Below are 25,724 nucleotides of genomic sequence, written 5' to 3'. Positions count from 1 at the left end.
GGGGTCAGTAGGGGGCCCCATGAGATGCCCCTGGTACCTTTCATTGGCTTTTTTGGGTGTGGGCGAGGACACAGGGGCCCCAAGTTGTCAGTCCGCCCGTGTGTGGTGTGTGTGTTTACTAAAATACTGGTGTATACCCTCATGTGGCCATTGCTTGCTAAAGGAGGCTATACGCAACACCTGTGAATCCCAGGCAAGAAAATACACCCCCATTTTACATTTTATGGCTACAGGCAGCCATGCAAGAGGTCATAGTGTCCTTGTAATAAGGTGACAACCTTGTTCAATCTGCAGTAGAATTTCACAATAGCATTGGGGAAGGGAAGGTCTTTTGTGGACATGTATTTTCAAATTGACTTTATATAGCAACAGTTTTCTGGTCGGAAAAAAAAAGCTAAGCCATATGAATAGACTTGTGGAATAGACTCCCTTAAGAGTTGGTTCTGGCCAGCTCAGTGGATTGATTTAAAAAAGGCCTGGATTATTTCCTTGATGCACACAATATAACTGGATACTAACATTTATAGGTAAAGTTGATCCAGGGAATATCCGATTACCTCTTGGGGGATCAGAAAGGAATTTTTCCCCTGCAGGAACAAATTGGACCACACTTTGCTGGTTTTTTTTGCCTTCCTCTGGATCAACTGTGGGTATAGGATTATACTTTTTTTTTTGAACTGGATGGACTTTTATCTTTTTTCAGCCAGACTATGAATAAAAGCAGCTCTGCCAGTGTAATATGGTTTGTTCCAACTATAACTGCCACTTTTGCAAACTGTTAAATACAGGGATGTAGCAGATAGATCTTACAGTCTAGAAGAGGTGTATCAGGAGCATGGCTGGCCAAAAGTTATAAATCTTTTGACCAGTAAAACAATAAAGCTAAATGTTTTTTTAACTAACTGGTCAAAAGATTTATAACTTTTGGCCAGCCATGCTCGTGATACACCTCTTCTAGACAGTATGATCTATCTGCTACATCCTGGGTCAGTACCCTGCTCACTGGACAGAGTTCATGGTGCTGATTGACTAATAAGGATTTGCAGTCTTGTGATAATGGTTTTGATTTAAAGCTACGGCCGAGAGCCTGTTACACAGTACTATATGTATTTCAATTGCCCACAATTTCGCTTTAAACTTCATCAAATATGTTCTAAACTGCACTTGTAATTGTATATTGCTCCTACATTCAATACCATCTTGTTTAAATGAGATATTATTTCAAGATAAAAAAATAAATGTCCTTGATAAGTATTTCTAATAAAGTCTTCCACATTAATGCAGAGAGATTTCACCCTTAAAATAACATCCCTGAAAAATCATCAGCATTGTGTTATGCTGTTATATGTTAGATTCCCTCATGAGTTGGTTCTGGCCAGCTCAGTGGATTGCTTTAAACGAAGGCCTGGATTCTTTCCTAGATACACAGAATATAACTGGATACTAACATTTATAGGTATAGTTGATCCAGGGAATATCTGATTGCCTTTCAGGGGATCAGGAAGGTTTTTTTTCACTTGCAGGAGCAAACTGGATCATGCTTTGCTGGGCTTTTTTTGCCTTCCTCTGGATCAATTGTGGGTATAGGATTATAACTTTTTTTTGGTTGAGCTGGATGGACTTTTGTCTTTCAGCCATACTAACTATGTTATGCCTGCATACACGTTTTAAAACTTATTATGGTATTTCCTACAATACAGCAAACCTAATGTAACAATGTGGCTTTTCTCCAACTGGATACAAATCTTTTCATGGTTTATGTGCTGAAATACAGGCAAAAAATTAAACATGATTAGCTGGCTTAGAAACCATAGTCTCATCACTTCTGCTAGTGATCATTTTCTGTGTGTGTGTATATATATATATATATATAAATAATATACATACATGTCATGATGTTACGCTGGATTTTTAAACTTTAATTCCAGCCACAGAAGATAATCTATAGTGCCAAAACAAATACCCAGACACAAGAAGGCTTTGTTTATCAATAATTCACTAACCTAGAGGTACAACTGCCCGTTAGCATATTTTTATGGTGACCAGTCTATAGCAAATCTGATAGCACAGAATCATTTTTCCCTGTAGTACACAATAGGATGAGCTTGCAATATGAAAAAGCAAAAGTCTTTATGGACATTCGCAGAGGAACCCAACGCACTATAAACCTGTGTCCCAAGCAGTTGCATTGAATGGCAGAGATGAAACTGCACCATCCTATAACCTGTCTTATGGAAAGTTTAGTAGGATGGTAGAATAGCAGGGGTAGATAACTGAGGGTTATTCATGCTTTGGGTTCAACTTTAAACCAGGCAGGACAAAGAGTAATGATAAAGTGTGAAGTGTAACTACAGTATTTTCTGGCGTATAAGACTACTTTTTATACTTAAAAATATACCCCAAAAATTGGGGGTCGTCTTATACGCGGGGTATAAAATGTGAACCTTGAGTTTGTTTTGGTCAAGCAGGCTGGATGTGTGGTAATACTGTACATACAGTATACCACGCTCAGCCAAGCTGGCTCAAAACAAATGTCCCTATGACAGATTAATCTGTCAGCCCGCTGGATGTGCGTTATATACAGTATACTGCGCTGAGCCAAGCAGGTTCAAAACGTACCGGTACGTCCCTACTGTAGTCTGCCCGCTGGATGCGTGTATGTACGGTAGCTGAGGCTACATACAGTATACACTGGGCCAATCACGGCGAGTGATGTATTCTATTAATACAAAGCCTGCTCGAATTGGCTGAGTCAGAGGTGGGCTGATGATGTCACAACCTCAGCCAATCCCAGCAGGCTTTGTATTCATTAGTAGAATACATCGCTCGCTGTGATTGGCCCAGCGTATACTGTATGTAGCCTCAGCTACTGTACATACACGCATCCAGCGGTCTGACGTTTTGAAACAGCTTGGCTCACTATACTGTATATACCGCACATCCAGCGGGCTGAGAGATTAATCTGTCATAGGGACATTTGTTTTAAGCCAGCTTGGCTCAGCACGGTATACTGTATATACATTACTGCACATCCAGTGGGCTGTATATATACTGTATGTAGCCGAAGCTACCGTATTATCGCACATCCAGCGCTAACCATCTGGTTTGGAATTTGATCCATATGATGACTGTCTTACAAATGTATCACAAGATGTCATTCATGAACTTATGATGTCAGAGGATGAAAATGAGGATTTTTAGGATTTTAAGTACCGGTAAGTCATAACCATTTCAATAAAAAAATCTGTTTTTAAATGGTGTTGCCTCGGAAGGGGGGTAGTCTTATACAGCGAGTATAGCCCAAAACCTATGTTTTAACTGGAAAATTAGGGCGTCGTCTTATACACCCAGTCGCCTTATACGCCGGAAAATATGGTACTTCCCTCTTTCAGACACAGCATACATCTTCATACTTTATTCACATAAAACAGAAAATGTTAATCAATGTAAACATTCCTGAGAAATTAGGCTTATGTCAGTGGGTACCAACAGGCTACCCCAAACATCCCTTGTCAATGAATGACTGGGAGAAGTAATTGTCTTGTTTGGATATCTTCAGCCGTCACCCGTCACTGTTCCTTTCCCTGTAATATGCACCAGAGTGGCCTGGTACCATTTCTCCTCCACCTGCTCATATTAATGTACATGCTTATGAAACGGTCTTTCAAAACACCATTAAATGGTCATGATTGTGCCCAGATATCCAACTACCTGTGCTGTCTTCAGTAAGCTGTAACTGCAATTATTATTTTTTTTTTTTTACAAACCATCCATAAATGTACTGTAAGCTGGCTACACACAAGCAAGAGGAAGCAAGATTTTAATCAGTCCATTTGAACAATTTCTTCAAAGTGGATGTGCTCTCTCCTAAAAGTTCCAAAGTGCAATTGTGCATACAATATACCTACAGATAATAGATGTAAACTACTTCAAGAGGGCGCACGGTCTCCTAAAAAGTCCAAAGTGCAGTTGTGCATGCAATATACATATATCAAATGTGTAATAGATTATCTAGCGAGCGCTACCTTAAAAACTGTTAATGATATGACAGAAAAGCAGCTGGAACACCAAAAAAAGGTAACCAATACACCTTCCAGAAAAATATATAGACAGTGTATAGGTACAGCGCTATGAATAATATAGACATGTAATAAACCAATGACAATAATCAGCGTGCAATAGCGTGGTGATTAAAGTAATACAAGGTATATGGTATAACGTCCAAATAAAACCATGTGATAAGAAGATCCTGTAGAATCCCAGTTTGTGGTGGGAAAATTTGATCCAGAGGTGATAGATAATCCCAGTATCTTTCCCGCCATTTGTAAACGCTATAACTTTCACGTAAACCAATTAATTTACACGTATTGGGTCTTTTTTTTTTAGCAAAGACATGTCGCAGAATGCATTTTGGCAGAAATTTATGACTAAACTTGATTTTTGCATTTTTTTTTTACTGGACATGTTTTATAGCAAAAAGTCCAAAATATTGTTTTTTTTCCCTCAAAATTGTCAGCCTTTTTTTTTTTTTTAATAGCGCAAGAAATAAAAACCGCACAGGCCATCAAATACCACCGAAAGAAAGCTCAATTTGTGGGGGAAAAAAAGGATGTAAATTTAATTTATGTACCGTATTGCATGACCGCGCAATTGTCCGTTATACTAGTGCAGCGCTGTATAGCAGAAAAACGGCGTAAATTGCAGTATTTATACCATAGTTTGTAGACGCTATAACACAAAGCAATCAATATACACTTATTGGGATTTTTTTTTACCAAAAACATGTAACAGAATGCATTTTGGCCTAAATTTATAACCAACTTTGAGTTTACTATATATTTTTTAGAGCTGAAAGTAAAAAATATTGTTTTTCTTCAAAATTTTTGGCCTTTTTTTGTTTATAGCGTGAAAAATAAAAAGCGCACAGGTGATCAAATTACACCGAAAGAAAGCTCTATTTGTGTGAAAAAGAGGACATAAATTTTGTTTGGGTGCAGCATTGCATGACCGCGCAATTATCAGTTGAATTAGTGCAGCTCCGAGTAGCAAAAAGAGGCCTGGTCATAAAGGGGGGTAAATCCTCTGGAGCTCAAGTGGTTAACAGGAATCATAACCAGAGTTTGTCATCTGCACATCCCCAAGCGCAGTTGTTCGGATCTTTGTTCCATGCTCCTAGAATCCCATGACTATGCCACACAACAGGTGTAGGTGAGGGAAGAGTACTTAGACTATTGGACAAGAGTTGGAATACATGGTTTCACACACCACACCATAAAAAACAGGAGAGGTGTGAAGTGACCATAATGAATGATATAAACCCCGATTAATGACCCTGAGGTATTCAAAGCCCTGGACCCTTTGTTGAGGTAGCCATAAATATCAGAGGAAGTTCATCCTCTTTGACCTTTACCAATTGGCTAAGACTTGCCCCAGTGTTCATTTTAATTTCTTATCAATACGATGCAAACTTTAAGTTACCTAAAGACAAGTGACAAGCATCAATCACTATATGGGGTGGCAGATGCGAATGGGGACCCCATAGCCCGACTCCCAGGATGAAGCTGATTTTTAAAGTTACTGAATTAAAACGGGCTTACTTCATTTTACATATGCAATAAATGAATATATAAGAAGAGATAATTTATTCAACAATGTTTGTTCATTTTGAACTGACTTGGTATACCATGCTGATATCGGGGTAAGTGAATCCAGTCACACCATGGGTGTTATTGCTTTTATTACCAGTCTACAGATGTTATTATAATCTTCACTGCCATTACTACGTTAGTAAAATCCGCATTCATGTGTGAGACTTGAGCTCACCATACACTATACAATCTAATAGTACAATCTCCTTTAGATTTACAAAAACTACGTAATATGAGGACAAACCTAAACAATGCATTCAATATATATCACATTAGGCAGGCCCTTTCACTAAACAGTTGATAGCAGATCTAAAGGAGATTGTACAATCAGATTGTATAGAGCATGGTCACTTTTACAAGTCGTGTTGGAAGTAGCTGCACCACAAAAAGCAGGGAGGAAAGTATGAAGGAGTGTTTTAATAATGAAAAAGGTGGATGAAAAAAGAATGGACAAGAAAAAGATTGCATAGGGCAAAATGGAGCAGCTTTCTTCCCAGGGTCTATCTGTTTCTAGCGTTCATCAAATCCTGGCATGGGGAAGGCACGAGCAAATTTCTCTACACGCTGACGAAGGTTTGCAATTTTCTGTACTGTTTCCTTGTCCTCCAGCAGAAAATTCTTGAAATCTTGGAGTTTAGCTGCCAAAAAAAAAAAATATTACAAAAAGGTCAATGGGGATTGACACTGCTCAATCTGTAAATATAAAAAGTCACAAGGCCTAAGGCTCCCTAAAGGCCATGAAGCTCTTAAAACCAAAAGAATATCAAAGTGGAAAATTAGGGATTACAACAGCAAATGCAAAATAAAATAAAACGTAAAACTGAAAAAAATAAATAAACCAAGCAGATTCTTTGTCTTGCTGATAATTGGGCAGCTAATCTTCTTATAATACAAATTCCCATTCACCAATAAGGTGATCCAGATGCAGCATATAGTCACATTAAAGAAGAAATATAGTGAGGTCTCTTAGGTAAAGTGTTACTAAACCCAGGACCCTGCTTTCACTATGTCTGGTCTCCAACAGTACACAGAGCACGGAAATGCAATTATTTTAGTAAATATCAATTGCCTTTTCTCACCAGCAGTATATAGTGACTTCTATCAAGTGCCCAGAAAAGCACTGGTTTAACTTGTAGTAGTTTTCATTCTCCTCTGACTGCCCTATGAGGCTGCATGACCCCTGACCCTCTGTCTAGACAATGCTGATTGGTCCTGTGCTGATCACATGCACGATCACAAAAAGGAAAACCACTCTAGACATACACACCAAACTGAGCATGTGCAAGAGTTTCTCCTAGGGCTCTGTTCTATCAGCAGATGGATTGGGGGACTGAAAGTGAAGGATCAGAAAAGACAGGCTCAAACAGCCTTTTTACACAATACAGAGGATTAACCCCATAGGTTCCACAGTGATTATAATAAGCATGCTTTTTAGCATATACAGAGTGATTTTACTGTTGTGAGTTTAGTAACACTTTAAGGTTTAAACCGGGATGGCATTCAACCCAAGGCTCACCTGTGCTGGACTTTAGAGAGAAAAGCCTGGGAGGGGGGCAGTGAAAGTCAGAAGGTGAGGATTGCAGCAAGAACGGCTTTTATAATTGTGGGCAACCTTTTTTTTTCTTTATCTAATTAAACTAGAGTTGGGTTTTAAAGTGTATAAAACTAGATAAGATTTCTAACTTTAGACAAAACAGACAGTTCTTCCATTAGACACTTAAGTTCTGGGGGTAAAAGACCTTCTAAATTAAAGGGTCATTTCAGTATACTATCGCAAGTGTTATAAAGAGAACTGAGGCTTTTCATTGGGTATTATACAGCTTTTCACACCAAGTATACAATACAGTATATGGGTCAAAAAGCACTCACAGTAGATAAAGACAAAATCTATATATTTACAACCCTAGCTGGAAATACTATATCAGTACACCTTAGACTACAACTGATTTACCCTGCTCTACAGGATTAGAATAATGACAATTAAAAAACAAAAATTGAATTCAGCTTCTTAGTTTCTGGATTCCACATGAAAAGGCTCTGCAATTAGTGTATGTTTGGTTTCCCACAGAGCAAAGTTTGTTATCTTTAACAGTGAGGAAGTGGTTTTCCAGTGAACTGAAGAAACTCAGCAGTCACCGGCTGGACAAAAACGCGTTTCGCTTAGAGCCAGTTGAAGAAGTTCTTCAACTCAGAGCATTCAATTTTCGTTCTCATAAAAGCCACTCAGAGCTAGAAGATAGATATTAACGCTGCAATGCTACCAAGCCTATGAAGCAGATAGCATTATAAAGTAATTCAGGGAAGCCTACCCCACCCTCACCTAACGGCCATCCTCCCTCATTCCTCCTACCACTTCATCCCCCCCAGCCACTTCCTACTGTACCTTTACCCCCTCCCTCCTAGATTGTAAGCTCGTAAGAGTAGGGCCCTCTTACCCCTCGTACGCTGTCTGTCTTTGTTGTACTGTGCCATGTATTGTCCCCCCCTATTGTACAGCGCTGAGCAAACCCTTTGGCGCTATATAAACTCGTAGTAATAATAATAATAATAATTGTGTCTTGTGACGCAGTAAAATATTAATATCATTAGGTATATATGCAGGCATGTGTGTGTCTGTATTAAATAAATAAAACTGCTGAGATCCCTGGATACAATCTACCTAAACAGCAGCAAATGTATCTACATTGATTACAACAGTCAACCGCCTACTAAATTTCAGTTTTTCTATTCTCTAGTACAGGGGTTCCTAACCATTTTCATTTGAAGGAAATCATTACCATAGTGGGATGCGCAAAGAAAAGTATTAGCAAAATGTAATCAAAACCATATAAACACGAATAACAATGGCGGTATCATAGTATTAAACATTTTTTAAAAAAAGCACAAAAACAGTAAATGTATTTTGTTTCGATTCAAGTACACGGTTTTTCTCAAAGTTCTCTCCTTTGGTAAGAAAAGTGAAAGTCCTTGTTTGAGCTGGCACTGAGGGCCGTACACTGTGAATGGGATTTTTCTGTCATCTCCAGCCTCCAGGTGCTGCATGCAGGCAGCCCATTGAAGCCTATTAGGATGCAGCTCTGCACGGACACAGTTGCTTGTCTTAATGTGACAGGCGTACAGGTGCGTAGCCCCAAATTCTAAGTTTGTGTTCGGGGACCCCTTACCAGCACACCACACCTATCACATTAGGACAAGCAGCTTCATCCCTGCAGATGCTGCACCTAATTAGGGATAAGGTCAGACAGGTTCCGACACATGCTCCTTGTATACATGCTGCTGTGCGGTTCCTCTGCTTAGAATTGGCAGTTGGGTTTGATTTGCTTCTGGGCAGGATAGCTCAAGCGGGTTCAGACTCATGTCCCCTCCAAGTTAATTATTATTATACATTAGTATACAGAATTTATATAGTGCCAACAGTTTGTGCAGCGCTTTACAAAATGAAGGCAGACATTACAGTTACTATACAATTTGGTACAAGAGGAATCAGAGGGCCCTGGTCATTAGAGCTTACAATCTAATAGGGAGGGTTAAGTGATACAAAAGCTGTGGGGGATGAGCTGATGGAGAAAGTAAAAACAGTGCATTAATTAGATGCAGAATAGGATTCTTTGAAGAGTAGGGTTTTCAGGGTTCTCATTCTTTGTTCCAATAAACTTCAATGGGCTGCCTGCATGCAAGAACCTGGAGGCTAGAGATGCTGTGGGGGGGGGGGGGGGGGGGAAGGCCCATTCACAGTATATGGGCCTCAGTACTTAAGAACGATGTGAAAAGCAAACATATAAAACAAATATTTAGAATTCAAAATAGAAAATAGATTCCTGGGCATTGTTCCAATAGAAATGCCCATACATATACAAAAAGTAGTTAAAGAAGAACTCCAGGTACATATAAAAACATAAAATGTCCACAATAAATCAGGAATGCATTAGCCACATATTTTACACTTGGACAAACTAGGCTACAGTGTAAAATGGCGACCCATCAAAAATACGTCCCCTGTCCCATAGTGTAAGATCACTGCACTAGTGTATTTTACAGTACAGGGTTTAGCTGTCAATATATTGAGTAAAAGGTGAATCATAAGCCTATTCTTTCACTCCAGTGCTACTCACATGTTTTGCTCTTCACATCGAGTCCAATCTGAATGCCTTCATCAATAAAGTCAACCACTTTCTCAAAGTCGGTCTCGCTGAAATTGCGGGATGTAAGTGCAGGGGCACCTTTTAAGAAAATAAAAGCAGTGAAAATGTGTAATCCAAGATCTCAATGGTAAATGGTTTGCGGACTTCTGACATATGGTATAAAAACATATAAAGTGTCAAAAGGCAGCTGTACTTTTATATTAAGCATCAGTAAGGTTCACAAAATGGGCTGCCCTGATGTTGGAACACAGCCAGCCATTTTTCACAAGCATGCTAACCCCATCCAAAGCTGCTTTCGCCCCAGAAATGCTAACTTCCAATAATAAAGCCTATAGCATGCGCTAGTCACTTGTCCAGGATTGGCTTTAGAAGTCAACCAGTCACCTGGTAAACACACTGAATACATGCCGAGGACTGACATTCCTTTCTATGGTCATGCCTTGTCTGTAGACTAGCTGTCTCACCAAAAACATTTTTGTTTGAAAATAAGGCATTACTGGATAGGGCAATTCAGATGGCAGGAAACTATATTATAGAATATTTTAGGGTGGGTATTGATGCTGGGGTTGAGGGAAAGTGGCTGCTAGCTTTTAGTATTAAAAAATGTATTTGCACGTTCATATTGTTTTAGTTATATGTTATTTTATAGAAAGCAAACATGGATTTGGATCAGTAGCAGAGTCCTTCTGCTTTGTAGCCGCAATTTAAACCAGTAGATTCCTTAAATAAAGCGCTGAGCAAACTGTTGGCGCTATATAAATCCTGTATAATAAAAATAAATAATAATTTTTTTAATATATTCATTAACATTTATAAGAAATAACACTGTAGACTATTGATATATGCCATATATTTGTCTTTTATGGATCTGTAAGGATTTTCTTCCTGTTGAAGCAAATTGAACCATGCTTTATAAGGGTGTTTGCCTTTCTCTAGTCAACTGTGGGGTAATGGTTCCGAGGAAGCAAGGGTGATTACGTTTTTTTTTTGCCCTTTTGATTAAACTGACAGTGTTTTTTTTTTCCACCTGACCAACTATATAATTTTGTATGATTTCCCTCAACATGTAATAATATATAGAAACAAACGGAATCAAATCATCCAGAGAGACACAGGAAAATGTGCCTTCTGCCCCCTATCCTCATTCTTCCAGGGCTCTGGCACATTACATAGCTTTGCTGCAGGACCTTTCTTTTATTGTCTATTGATTGAACAAGGCCCAGGTGGATGTTTTCTACATCTGCACAGCTTCATGATAGATCTCTTCTTCCACTGACCTGACCTGCACTTCATTTTCAAGGTCATCCTGCATTTTAAAATTCAAGTTACCTAGTGCTGTATACACACTTCAAAACCGTGTTTGAATTTTGAAAAGTAGAGTAAAAAAATGCATTTAAACTGACGAAAAGAGCACTGCCTACTAGCTGAGTGTCTTGAATTGTAATTGTGGTGTCTTAGCATTAAAACGTATCTATTCAGCTAGCTAAACCCCTTCAACTACCAGTGCTCTTATGGTGTAATTGGCCCTTAATCTGAGCTTGTAACAATGAACACCAGTGAGCACCATGGTCCACGGACCATACCACCTCAACAATCACTGGAACGTGAAAGTGAGGTTGCAAAGCATCATATCATACAAAAGGCTGTATTTACTTGTTCATGCCCTACTACACCAATCCTGATAATTATGGCTAGAGTACACTTTCTGATCTTGGCACATGTCTATATTATTTCCTAGATAACATCAGTTCACTGATAATTTTACATTGAAAACAATGATGCTCTTTTAACATTTAGAAGAGTGAAGTGCTAAAGTCTTGAAAACTACTTTCTGAACTACTGAAGAGGGATCTAGTTTAAAAACTATTCTAGAAATAAATCACAGCATTTCATTCAGTTATTTTACCCCTTCCTATTTTTACTATCACAAGTCTTTCAGTATTTTTGCTTACAATAAGAAAAAGGTAAACAAAGAAATATGTACATATATATATAAAAAGGTGCAGCGCTAAAAAATATATATTAAAACTCAGTACAATAAAACTTCCAGATGAATATGGCGCTTATTAAGGCGCACAAATGAGAAATAATATTGCACAGTCTAATGAGTAGAGATGTGTGGAAAGAAGTGCAGGCTTGACTCGGATAGGTCAGCAATACAAGTGGTTAAACTTCAACTTCATAGGTAATTTCCATAATAATAATCCTCGTGATGTGACTCCATGCAGCATTGTATAAAATGCGCACTCACCAAATGCACATAGGTTATGCGCATTGAACCAATAAGACTCTGTAGGGGCCCCTTTAAATGAAACAGCCAGCCAGCTTGGAGCAAGGATCCCTCATCTGGACACCAGCTTCACATGCAGCCAGGCTTCCTCTGGGCATCTCTAGGAGCAGTTAGCTCAGAGCCAGGCAATATATGAAAAAGCCGTATAGTGTAGTACTTCTTAAAAAGTATTCATTTATTATGGGATTACCATCCAAAAGCATTCCATACAAATTTCCAAAATAAGTAAAGTGAATATAGTGCACATATAACCTCCTGTGGCTGCTCAGCCACTCTCCAAAATGGCTGCCGGACCGAACATTATTTTGAGGGGAGATTCTTTTTCTTTTATTTCTCCCTTTACGTAATTTTATTCATAGCCTTTTTATTAGTTTTTTAATTTTAGTACATTTTCATATATCTTTTTCTTTTATTTCCCCTATATATATATTTTTTCTGGGGATATATAATGTTTGTTGCTTTTTTTATATACCCACTTTTTTTCAGTAAAGAAATATACATTGTAATGTCCAATCATAATGAGCGATCATTTGCTGCTGCCCCACTTTTCAAGAATGGTATTTATATTTATATTATAGTAATATCACTATTGCCATGGTTGTTCCCCATTTTTAGAAGTTGTTCTAGGCATGCTAATATCTGCATAATCAATACTGTTTATCAGTTCGTGATGAGCTGAATAGCAGCAGCTGTGAACAGATTGCCGGTGTCCGGAATCTGGCTGTGTGCGCACACGCTCTGGTATTTTTGTCCCTAACACTCCGATAAAATGGCACCCGCACACTGCGCATGCGCGGATGCACTGATTGTATATAGAGGGTGAATCAGATGTCCGACGGTAGGCACACCCCTTTTGAAAGCGTACTCTTGCACAAAACGCGTCAAGGAGGAGCCCTAACATAATGACGTCACACTGCCATAGCTGCACGGAGGACCATTTTGGAGAGTGGCTGAGCAGCCAGAGGAAATTATATGTGCACTATATTCACTTTACTTATTTTGGAAATTTGTATGGAATGCTTTTGGATGGTAATCCTATAATAATTGAATACTTTTTAAGAAGTACTACACTATATGGCTTTTTCATATATTGTCTGGCTCTGAGCTAACTGCTCTTAGAGACCCCCAGAGGAAGCGAGGCTGCATGTGAAGCTGGTGTCCAGATGAGGGATCCTTGCTCCAAGCTGGCTGGCTGTTCCATTTAAAGGGGCCCCTACAGAGTCATATTGGTTCAATGCGCATAACCTATGTGCATTTGGTGAGTGCGCATTTTATACAATGCTGCACAGAGTCACATCACAAGGATTATTATTATGGAAATTACCTATGAAGTTGACGTTTAACCACTTGTATTGCTGACCTATCTGAGTCAAGCCTGCACTTCTTTCCACACATCTCTACTCATTAGACTGTGCAATATTATTTCTCATTTGTGCGCCTTAATAACCGCCATATTCATCTGGAAGTTTTATTGTACGGGTTTTAACATATATTGTTATATTTTAGCGTTGCACCTTTTTATATATATATATATATATATATATATATATATATATATATATAAACTTTTACTAGGTTAGTTTGATATCCTATGTCGGTGCAATTTGCAGCTGGTTATTTAATGTATTTATTTTTATATACAATATTTTACATATATTGAGCGCTCGCTGTACATATTTTAAAGAAATATGTCCACAGACAAAACTCAAATACAGCTCTACAGGTATATTTTCTCTCAACATATATTATTTGAAATGAAAAAAGCACCATATTATTTCAGTCTTGGGCAAAAACTTCTGGGTTGGATTATGTTTCTTGGAGAAGCCAAAAGTGAGATTTTTACACAACAGTTTATAGGTGCGGAGGTGAAGTGGTGAGGTGCAGGACTCTGGAGTAAGTACGAATTCCACTCTGCTCGGATAACTTTTTCAAGGCGGCTCTAGACCTCCTCCGGCCAAGCAGGCTACTGAACCAGTGACCGAAGCAAACCTTATGCGGTCTTCAAAATACATCTCCAGAATTCTTGCATTACAGGCATTCGTCCCTGGGGAAATACTGCCCTAAACGTTACTACCACTCAGTGCACCATCCAGTCATAGCAACCTTCAGCCTTTAACAAACTGCCGGCTGGAAGGTGTGCCCGTGCCTTCCGCCCGCATGAAAATACTGGAATCTCAAGCACCTTAGGTGGCCCCCTTTGGCGAGGACACTGAAAGTGACACAAAAATGTCTTCAAAAGAAAAAAATTGACCACCCAATAAAAGGAGACTTACCTAATCGCAGGCCTCCAGGAGTCAGAGCACTCTTATCCCCAGGGCAGGTGTTCTTGTTGGCAGTTATAGATACAAGCTCAAGCACCCTCTCAGCTCGTGCTCCATCCATACCTTTAGGCCTCAGGTCTACTAGCACAAGGTGGTTATCTGTTCCTCCTGAAAAGGCAATGAGGTTATGAAAGCCAATACTCAAGAAGTATGCCTAAAACAAGGTCAGAAAAGACAAAACCATCATGTCATCACGTATTTGCATATTGTTTGTAGATATCTAGGTCAATGTGGGTAATAAGCAATGCTTGGGTTTATAAAAATATATTTTTTTCTTTATTTTTTAATATATATTGAATTACACAACAGCATTGATCTTCCTGACTATACTGCGTTCCAAACTGGTAAATCACAAGATCATCTGAACAGAATTACAACTATTACAGCATGTAAAAACAGTAAACATGTATTTTTACTGTGTAAATAGATGTAGGCCTGGAGTTGTACTTTAAATGTGAATATGGTGCTTTTCTTAGAAATCCTGTCTCCAGTAAAATTCATCAGCAATGTGACTAATCATTACTGATGGAATCAAGATGCATATTTTTAATCCTCATTGTGATAATAAACTTGCCACCGGTCTCACAGTGATTTATTTTCTTCTGTATAAATAAAATTTATGGCAAAAAAAAACTGTCATAAAACAAACAGTTTTCCTTTTTTCAAGGTCTGGACTAAAAAATAAATTCATCCTGGTCAGGATACCTTTTTTCTTAAATTTCTATCAAGGAGAAGGCTCAATCTTTCTATTAGCTGCATTGTTGAAGAAATGTGTTGTATAAATTTACAAAATTAAATGATTTATAAGAGCAACAACCCTTTTCCCCACCAGTCTCCTGCCTTTTTTTTTCAGATTGGTCCCAATAGAGTGTGGAAGTAAACCTATCTGCCTAGTTCTGCTGTGCATTGTCCCCTAAAAAATCAATTCTCTGTGGGTCCTGTGTCATTGATACATCCTGGAATTATTTTTTATAATCACATACTGTGTATGTTTGTATGTATAATATATACATCAGTTTAAAAAACATAATTTATAAATTTCATACAGCCAGTATAGCATGTCTTCAATCATTCTTTTATAACATTTCCAAAAATACAGCATTCATTATAAAATTATTATAAAATACCTGAGACAAGTGTGTAACCCTTCTTAAGTAGGGAAGAGGCCATTGCCTTAGCATTTTTTAGGACCTGCAGTGCATATTCATGGAACATTGGAGAATTAGCCTGTGGATTAAAAGAATAGTTCGGTGAACAATCAACACTCTGGACAAACAATAATGCATCACTGTATGGGTTATGTTTAAATCCTCAGTCTATTATTATACAAATATCTTAAACTCCTAAAGAGCCAATTCACCTTCATAATACTTTCAAACTATAATTTAAAGTAGAATTTTTGGATAAACCTAACCAGTTTTAAAAATGCTCAATCCCCACACCTAAAACCTATGCTGACTAACCTGTCTAAGAATGCTGTATATACTTACCAATTTTCAGCCTGTTCTGATCCAGTTACATGATCCCCTGTGTCACCCTGCAGCAGCAGGGGAGACGGCTTAACAATGGCTAGTAATGCCTAGAGTGATGACATTACTTTATGCTAATTTTGCCCATCTGTGGTCAACATTCACTCCTCTCTCCTACAGCCGGCGCTGACACAGGACACCTGGATCACGTTATTTGACCAGAGTAGCCTAAATTAAATGGAATCTAAATCATGTGGAACATGCTCACATACAGTCTTGATTGGATTGGTGAACATTCAGCAGCACCACATCCCTACAGACACCATTTAAAAATTGAAACAAAGCAGCTTTTTAAGGTGCCATTTTAAACTAACAATAAACACCAATTGTTCAAAATGTATCATTCATTGACACACACAAAACATTTACACATACGATTTTATAGATAATCCATATGCATAGCAAAGTATACCATACCGGAAGAGCTATAGAAGACTCTAATGATCTTATAGTAATAGGGGTCCCAGAACCTAGGTTACAGGCATCTCCTCCTTTTGAGGATACAAAGAAATTGCCCCTGGAACCAGTAGAGCAGCGGTTCTCAACCTGGGGGTCGCGACCCCTTTGGGGGTCGAACGACACTTTCCCAGGGGTCGCCTAAGACCATCGGAAAACACATATTTCCGATGGCCTTAGGAACCGAGACACCGCTCTTTGATCCGTTTGCAGGTGTGGGCGGGATGACATGCCGTCTCTGTCATCTGGACACACCCCCGGGATCAATCCTTCCTCGTCGGTGATTGGCCGCCGGAACTGTAGCTCAAGAGAGGCACACAGGCGGCCAATCACCGGCGAGGAGGTGGAGCTTGGAAAGGAGGAGCCGAGCGGCACCGCGAAGCACGAGCGAGTGAAGAGGAGGAAAGCGGCCGGAGAAGGAAGCCATCTGACTGGTAAGTGTTTGTACCATGGGAGAGGGAGGGAGCGAGCCCAGGCTGGAGCAGGGGTCAGCAAGGTAAGTATCATTGGTGTCAGTGGGAGGAATAGTGCCCAATCATTGGTGTCACTATTACCAATGATGGGGCACTATTCCTCCCACTGACACCAATGTTGGGGCACTATTGCTCCCCCTGATGCCAACGATGGGGCACTATTCCTCCCACTGATACCAATGATGGGGCACTATTCCTCCCACTGACACCAATGATGGGGCACTATTCCTCCCACTGACACCAATAATGGGGCCGTATTCCCCCCACTGACACCAATGATGGGGCACTATTCCTCCCACTGACACCAGTGATGGGGCACTATTCCTCCCACTGACACCAATGATGGGGCACTTTTCCTCCCACTGACACCAGTGATGGGACACTATTCCTCCCACTGACACCAGTGATGGGGCACTATTCCCCCCCACTGACACCAATGATGGGGCACTATTCCCCCCACTGACACCAATGATGGGGCACTATTCCCCCCACTGACACCAATGATGGGGCACTATTCCCCCCACTGACACCAATGATGGGGCACTATTCCCCCCACTGACACCTATGATGGGGCACTATTCCTCCCATTGACACCAACGATGGGGCACTATTCCTCCCCCCACTGACACCAACGATGGGGCACTATTCCTCCCACTGACACCAACGATGGGGCACTATTCCTCCCACTGACACCAACGATGGGGCACTATTCCTCCCACTGACACCAACGATGGGGCACTATTCCTCCCACTGACACCAACGATGGGGCACTATACTTCCCTCTGATACCAATGATGGGGCACTATTCCTCCCACTGACACCAATGACGGGGCACTATTCCTCCCACTGACACCAATGTTGGGGCACTATTGCTCCCCCTGATGCCAACGATGGGGCACTATTCCTCCCACTGATACCAATGATGGGGCACTATTCCTCCCACTGACACCAATGATGGGGCACTATTCCTCCCACTGACACCAATAATGGGGCCGTATTCCCCCCACTGACACCAATGATGGGGCACTATTCCTCCCACTGACACCAGTGATGGGGCACTATTCCTCCCACTGACACCAATGATGGGGCACTTTTCCTCCCACTGACACCAGTGATGGGACACTATTCCTCCCACTGACACCAGTGATGGGGCACTATTCCCCCCACTGACACCAATGATGGGGCACTATTCCCCCCACTGACACCAATGATGGGGCACTATTCCCCCCACTGACACCAATGATGGGGCACTATTCCCCCCACTGACACCAATGATGGGGCACTATTCCCCCCACTGACACCTATGATGGGGCACTATTCCTCCCATTGACACCAACGATGGGGCACTATTCCTCCCCCCACTGACACCAACGATGGGGCACTATTCCTCCCCCCACTGACACCAACGATGGGGCACTATTCCTCCCCCCACTGACACCAACGATGGGGCACTATTCCTCCCCCCACTGACACCAACGATGGGGCACTATTCCTCCCACTGACACCAACGATGGGGCACTATTCCTCCCACTGACACCAACGATGGGGCACTATACTTCCCTCTGATACCAACGATGGGGCACTATTCCTCCCACTGACACCAATGATGGGGGCACTATTCCTCCCACTGATACCAATGATGGGGCACTATTCCTCCCACTGACACCAATGATGGGGCACTATTCCTCCCACTGACACCAATAATGGGGCCGTATTCCCCCCACTGACACCAATGATGGGGCACTATTCCTCCCACTGACACCAGTGATGGGGCACTATTCCTCCCACTGACACCAGTGATGGGGCACTATTCCTCCCACTGACACCAGTGATGGGACACTATTCCTCCCACTGACACCAGTGATGGGACACTATTCCTCCCACTGACACCAGTGATGGGGCACTATTCCTCCCACTGACACCAATGATGGGGCACTATTCCCCCCACTGACACCAATGATGGGGCACTATTCCCCCCACTGACACCAATGATGGGGCACTATTCCCCCCACTGACACCAATGATGGGGCACTATTCCCCCCACTGACACCAATGATGGGGCACTATTCCCCCCACTGACACCTATGATGGGGCACTATTCCTCCCACTGACACCAACGATGGGGCACTATTCCTCCCCCCACTGACACCAACGATGGGGCACTATTCCTCCCACTGACACCAACGATGGGGCACTATTCCTCCCACTGACACCAACGATGGGGCACTATTCCTCCCACTGACACCAACGATGGGGCACTATTCCTCCCACTGACACCAATGACGGGGCACTATTCCTCCCACTGACACCAATGTTGGGGCACTATTGCTCCCCCTGATGCCAACGATGGGGCACTATTCCTCCCACTGATACCAATGATGGGGCACTATTCCTCCCACTGACACCAATGATGGGGCACTATTCCTCCCACTGACACCAATAATGGGGCCGTATTCCCCCCACTGACACCAATGATGGGGCACTATTCCTCCCACTGACACCAGTGATGGGGCACTATTCCTCCCACTGACACCAATGATGGGGCACTTTTCCTCCCACTGACACCAGTGATGGGACACTATTCCTCCCACTGACACCAGTGATGGGGCACTATTCCCCCCCACTGACACCAATGATGGGGCACTATTCCCCCCACTGACACCAATGATGGGGCACTATTCCCCCCACTGACACCAATGATGGGGCACTATTCCCCCCACTGACACCAATGATGGGGCACTATTCCCCCCACTGACACCTATGATGGGGCACTATTCCTCCCATTGACACCAACGATGGGGCACTATTCCTCCCCCCACTGACACCAACGATGGGGCACTATTCCTCCCACTGACACCAACGATGGGGCACTATTCCTCCCACTGACACCAACGATGGGGCACTATTCCTCCCACTGACACCAACGATGGGGCACTATTCCTCCCACTGACACCAACGATGGGGCACTATTCCTCCCACTGACACCAACGATGGGGCACTATACTTCCCTCTGATACCAATGATGGGGCACTATTCCTCCCACTGACACCAATGACGGGGCACTATTCCTCCCACTGACACCAATGTTGGGGCACTATTGCTCCCCCTGATGCCAACGATGGGGCACTATTCCTCCCACTGATACCAATGATGGGGCACTATTCCTCCCACTGACACCAATGATGGGGCACTATTCCTCCCACTGACACCAATAATGGGGCCGTATTCCCCCCACTGACACCAATGATGGGGCACTATTCCTCCCACTGACACCAGTGATGGGGCACTATTCCTCCCACTGACACCAATGATGGGGCACTTTTCCTCCCACTGACACCAGTGATGGGACACTATTCCTCCCACTGACACCAGTGATGGGGCACTATTCCCCCCACTGACACCAATGATGGGGCACTATTCCCCCCACTGACACCAATGATGGGGCACTATTCCCCCCACTGACACCAATGATGGGGCACTATTCCCCCCACTGACACCAATGATGGGGCACTATTCCCCCCACTGACACCTATGATGGGGCACTATTCCTCCCACTGACACCAACGATGGGGCACTATTCCTCCCCCCACTGACACCAACGATGGGGCACTATTCCTCCCCCCACTGACACCAACGATGGGGCACTATTCCTCCCCCCACTGACACCAACGATGGGGCACTATTCCTCCCACTGACACCAACGATGGGGCACTATTCCTCCCACTGACACCAACGATGGGGCACTATTCCTCCCACTGACACCAACGATGGGGCACTATACTTCCCTCTGATACCAACGATGGGGCACTATTCCTCCCACTGACACCAATGATGGGGGCACTATTCCTCCCACTGATACCAATGATGGGGCACTATTCCTCCCACTGACACCAATGATGGGGCACTATTCCTCCCACTGACACCAATAATGGGGCCGTATTCCCCCCACTGACACCAATGATGGGGCACTATTCCTCCCACTGACACCAGTGATGGGGCACTATTCCTCCCACTGACACCAGTGATGGGGCACTATTCCTCCCACTGACACCAGTGATGGGACACTATTCCTCCCACTGACACCAGTGATGGGACACTATTCCTCCCACTGACACCAGTGATGGGGCACTATTCCTCCCACTGACACCAATGATGGGGCACTATTCCCCCCACTGACACCAATGATGGGGCACTATTCCCCCCACTGACACCAATGATGGGGCACTATTCCCCCCACTGACACCAATGATGGGGAACTATTCCCCCCACTGACACCAATGATGGGGCACTATTCCCCCCACTGACACCTATGATGGGGCACTATTCCTCCCATTGACACCAACGATGGGGCACTATTCCTCCCCCCACTGACACCAACGATGGGGCACTATTCCTCCCACTGACACCAACGATGGGGCACTATTCCTCCCACTGACACCAATGATGGGGCACTATTCCTCCCACTGACACCAATGATGGGGCACTATTCCTACCACTGACACCAATGATGGGGGCACTATTCCTACCACTGATACCAATGATGGGGCACTATTCCTCCCACTGACACCAATGATGGGGGCACTATTCCTACCACTGATACCAATGATGGGGCACTATTCCTCCCATTGACATCAGTGATGGGGCACTATTCCTCCCACTGATATCAATGATGGGACACTATTCCTCCCACTGACACCAATGACGTGGCACTATTCCTCCCACTGATACCAATGATGGGGCACTATTCCTCCCACTGCAAAATTACAGTTATGAAGTAGCAACGAAAATAATTTTATGGTTGGGGGTCACCACAACATGAGGAACTGTATTAAGGGGTCGCGGCATTAGAAAGGTTGAGAACCACTGCAGTAGAGTATGAGCGGAGGTCACTCGTTGCAGCGGGACTGTCCAATGTGGGTCTTTGAAAAGGCATGTTGCACCGTATAGTGTAAGCAAGCAGGCCCAAAGCGGTGCAAGACCTTGCAGACTTGCATACCCAAGCAGCTGGAGGGTCAGATGCAGCCAAAGGTGACAGTCGCTGCTGGTGGAGCAACGGAATGAGACCAGAGACTGGATGATCCATGAGGCGCTTCAAAATCAGGATCAGTAGCAGGATGGTGATTACTCTAAGTTGCATGGCAGGAAAAAAAAAAAGCACAGAGCACACACACAATGTCACCTAGTGGATGATGTCTGTGCCAAGTTCCCTCAGCTTGATTTGTTACTGCAGTAGGATGACGGTAAAAGTAATCTTAAAATGGCATCCAGCACTGAACTTACACCAGATGCTTCAGCCCAGCCGGCCTTACTCAATATAAATCCTCAGAATCTAGGTCACATCAGAGGCTGTGCAATGGCTCTGGACCTGGAGAGTGCTCCACAGCCAATTAACAGAACACAAAAGTTTAGAAAGTGCCACAATGCACAGTCCAGTGCTTGAAGGTCAAATTCCAGACTAGGCCTGCAATCTTCCAGCCCAACAAGTATGGCCACCAAAGCTGTTGCTGAGGATATGCTGATCACGATTGCTACTACATAGAAACTAGCTTAAACAGAATTTTAAATCTTAATTCAAAAAAGTTTTATTGAAGTAAGAAAGACAAAACAGATCATAGACAGATACGGATCGCAGTCCGTGCACATCTTCATATATGTTCTCCCGTATCGCAGACGGGAATAGGACGTTAGAATATATTTTAGAGCAACATGTATCCAATTCCCACAATAAAGCATATGCAAAAAGTATAACCATAGTAATAATATTTACCATCTGTAATGTTCGATAAATATGGTATACATTAGTCTCTATGTAGAGAGAGCTCAAGCAGCAAGACTATGAGGCGCAAGACAAACGTATTATCTCAAGGCACATATGTCTGCTATATCCGTATCCAAAAATCGTGGGTTAGTTTTCTAAAGTATTATCACACTTGTACATCTAGAAGTGTTCTGATCCTTGTAAATAATATTGCTATTTAGAATATGAGAAAAAGGGTTGCTAAAACGAGAAAGAAAAGAAAAGAAAGAGACTCGAGTGGAAATGGAAAAGGAGTATGGGAAGTAATATCAGAGTGAGGAGGAGTGGGACAAGGAAGACATATAAATAGGGGGAGAGAGAAAAAAAAAAAAAAAAAAAAAAAAAGGGGGGGGGGGGGGGAGTTGGGGATTAGAATTAAATAAGTATAACTAAACCAATCACATCACATAGTATCGGCCTGGTTATAACAGATGCTGTCTTAAATTAAGGTTATAATCTCTTTAAAGTCCAGTAAAGGAATTATTCCTGGGGTGAAAGTTCTAGAGGTTCTCCAGTTTACCAAATCTTCTCGCTTATTCCTTCATTAAGCCATGATAAGTCTCAGTAGATAGGAAGTGAGTCCAACATGTCCATGTCAGAATTTTAAATCTTGATTAAAGTCACTTAAGAATAATAAATATACACATATATACAACAGTATATATGGTGTACCAAGTACCCTGACTGAAGGGAACATTAACCTAAAAAATAAGAATAAAAAGTCTAGCAAAAATACACAGATCTTCTCAGCAGAACAAAGGAAAAAGATGCCCAACCTTCTAGGACAGGAGCAAATAACTGAACCATGACATTTGCAGACATACACGGGGGTTAGTTTATTGGTTTTTGTATACCAGTTTGCCAACCTCCAGAACTCGGCAGTATAACCGGATTGTTTAAGAACTCCTAACATTCCTGTGTCCTTTAATGGTCGATAAAGAAAAGCATATTTCGGTGGGAAATATATCAGCACATAAGACAGGTCAAAGTCTTTCATTTTTGAGCTGCAAGGGTGAACTTACAATTTAAGCTACGGGCCCCTGGTGTTTTTCAATTTAATCTTTGTGTTTTGCAGCTATTAACTGCTTGCAGAAAATCCTCCCCCTCATTTATGCATCAGAGCTCCATTTGTACAGACAGTCCGCAATTAGTGATTTCACAAGGTGCCTCGGTTATTTTGTTTTGCAGTATTCCACAGCGCTGTCACATTTTGATTAATAACTGCGTTTCCTGTTGGAATCACCTGCTCTGTGGTTATCAGCCAGCAGGTGTTCTACACACAGGAAAACTGTAATTCCATTTAACAAGGAAAAGGCTTACAGAAAGACTCCTGTGTGTCTGCAATGTAAAGCACGTGTAGTAGCAGCAGGCCATTCCACAAATCACTGATCACAATATACAAGGAATCTAGGGATCTTCAAGGGAATCCAGAATATTTGAGATTAGTTTCCATATCTCTACATTACAGCATAAAGAGTTTAAAAAAAACAACTCACTAGGCCTCTGCAAAGACACGGGCAAAGAAAACAGAACATGCATGGGAAATGAGTGCTCCTACTACATGTGTTAATAAAAATAATTTTTCTAGTGACTTCTCAAAGTCCCACGCTGCAATATTTCATCAAACTGAGCTAACAATGTGCACATCATGGATCAGTACCAGTTCATGCATTGCATGGTTGGGCTTGTGTTGATGCCAACAGTTAAGACACTTCTGAGAGATTTTAGAATATATTGACAGGTGCATTAGACCCAGCGGCGTATTTACCGTGAGGCAAACAAGGAGTTTTCTTGGAGTAGTAATTCAGGGCGTGGCAGAGATGGGGACCTAGTAAGCAGGCTGTGCGCTGCTGAAGGGTGCAGGAATGGCCGCCGGATCTTTTGCAGATAAGTGCTTTTAATTGGGTGTTGGCAGCGGCGGCGGAGGGGAGCAAATGGGGGGTGATAAAGTGCTGGCAGCAGAGCAGGGGGTTGGGATCAAGTGGCGGTCCCGGTCAGTTATGTTGATGAAGCTGCAGGATGGATTGGTGTGTCAGGAAGCCAGGGTCTCGATGTCAGAGTGGGTCTCTGGTCTGGCAGCCTCCATCTACCAGGAGATGGAGCGACTGATTGGGTATTGGCGGAGGGTGGTGGTGATGGGAGGGGTGGGGGTGCTGGGCGCCCAGATTCTTGTGTTGCCTAGGGCAGCAAAACGAATGAATACACCACTTATTAGACCTGCAGATTACCTCCTTGTGACCTGCATTTGACTTGCTTCAAGCAGGTTTTGCATTACCATGGACTTATAATCAGATGCAAAACCGGCTTCAAGCAAACAAAGGCTTGTCAGCACAGGCACAAACTTTTAAAGTGATTCCTAAAGATTTAGAAGCAAATGTGCTTTTGGCTATACCAATCAATTAGAATTTACTTCTTTTCAATTACAATTGACTCCTTTTTTTTAACCCAATCTCAGTGCAGTGGAACCTGATTGGCTTTTATGAGTTATGACATCTTTCCCATCATCGCTACTCTCTGCACCATTATAATACTCTATTATTGTTATGGTTTTGGAGTCTTCAAATTCCAAACATGGGCAAATTTACAAATTCAAAAGGGAAAAACCAGAGTTTGGCTTACCAGTAACTCTTTTTCTAGAAGTCTTCCAGGACAGCCCCTTGAGACGTAAAGCTCCTCCCATGGAGACAGGAAACAGGTAAGCTCAGAACCTTAAAAGGCAGACCTCCAGGTTTCCCTCTTCGGTTTTACTCAAGAACCACAGGAAGGCACTAAAAGACATTACCATTTATGCATAAAAATACATTACCGTACAAGAATCAGGGTGGAAAATCCCGGTTGTCCTGGAAGACTTATAGAAAAGGAGTTACAGGTAAGCCTAACTCTGGTTTTCTCAAAACGTCTTCCAGGACAGCCCTTTGAGACAAAAATCAAGAACTTACCCACTAGGGCGGGGCTACTGCCTGTAGGACTTTGCGCTCAAATGCCTGATCTTCACTAGAAAGCAGATCCAGGTGATAATGCCTCGCAAAGGTAGAAAAGCTGGACCAGGGGCAGCCTTACAGATTTGT

General features: G+C 42.4%; 1 protein-coding gene across 1 annotated transcript in view; it reads right to left on the bottom strand.

Annotated features, from left to right (window-relative positions):
• Window positions 1-5,720: 5,720 nt before the first annotated feature.
• SHMT2 (serine hydroxymethyltransferase 2) overlaps window positions 5,721-25,724 on the bottom strand; it is a 117,706-nt gene continuing 97,702 nt past the window's right edge. The window contains exons 9-12 of the mRNA XM_089681166.1: window positions 15,529-15,628; window positions 14,354-14,509; window positions 9,761-9,868; window positions 5,721-6,286 (exon numbers count right to left, since the gene is read on the bottom strand). Of these exons, the coding sequence (XP_089537292.1) occupies window positions 6,159-6,286; window positions 9,761-9,868; window positions 14,354-14,509; window positions 15,529-15,628 (492 nt within the window). The 3' untranslated portion in view covers window positions 5,721-6,158. The remainder of the gene's footprint in view (window positions 6,287-9,760; window positions 9,869-14,353; window positions 14,510-15,528; window positions 15,629-25,724) is intronic.

The sequence above is a fragment of the Staurois parvus genome, unplaced genomic scaffold (genome assembly GCF_062004578.1).
Source record: "Staurois parvus isolate SC_StPar_1 unplaced genomic scaffold, SC_StPar_1.0 ptg000017l, whole genome shotgun sequence".
Taxonomy (NCBI): Eukaryota; Metazoa; Chordata; class Amphibia; order Anura; family Ranidae; genus Staurois; species Staurois parvus.
Note: the sequence above shows the minus strand (reverse complement) of the source record. Positions and strands in the feature narration are given on the sequence as shown.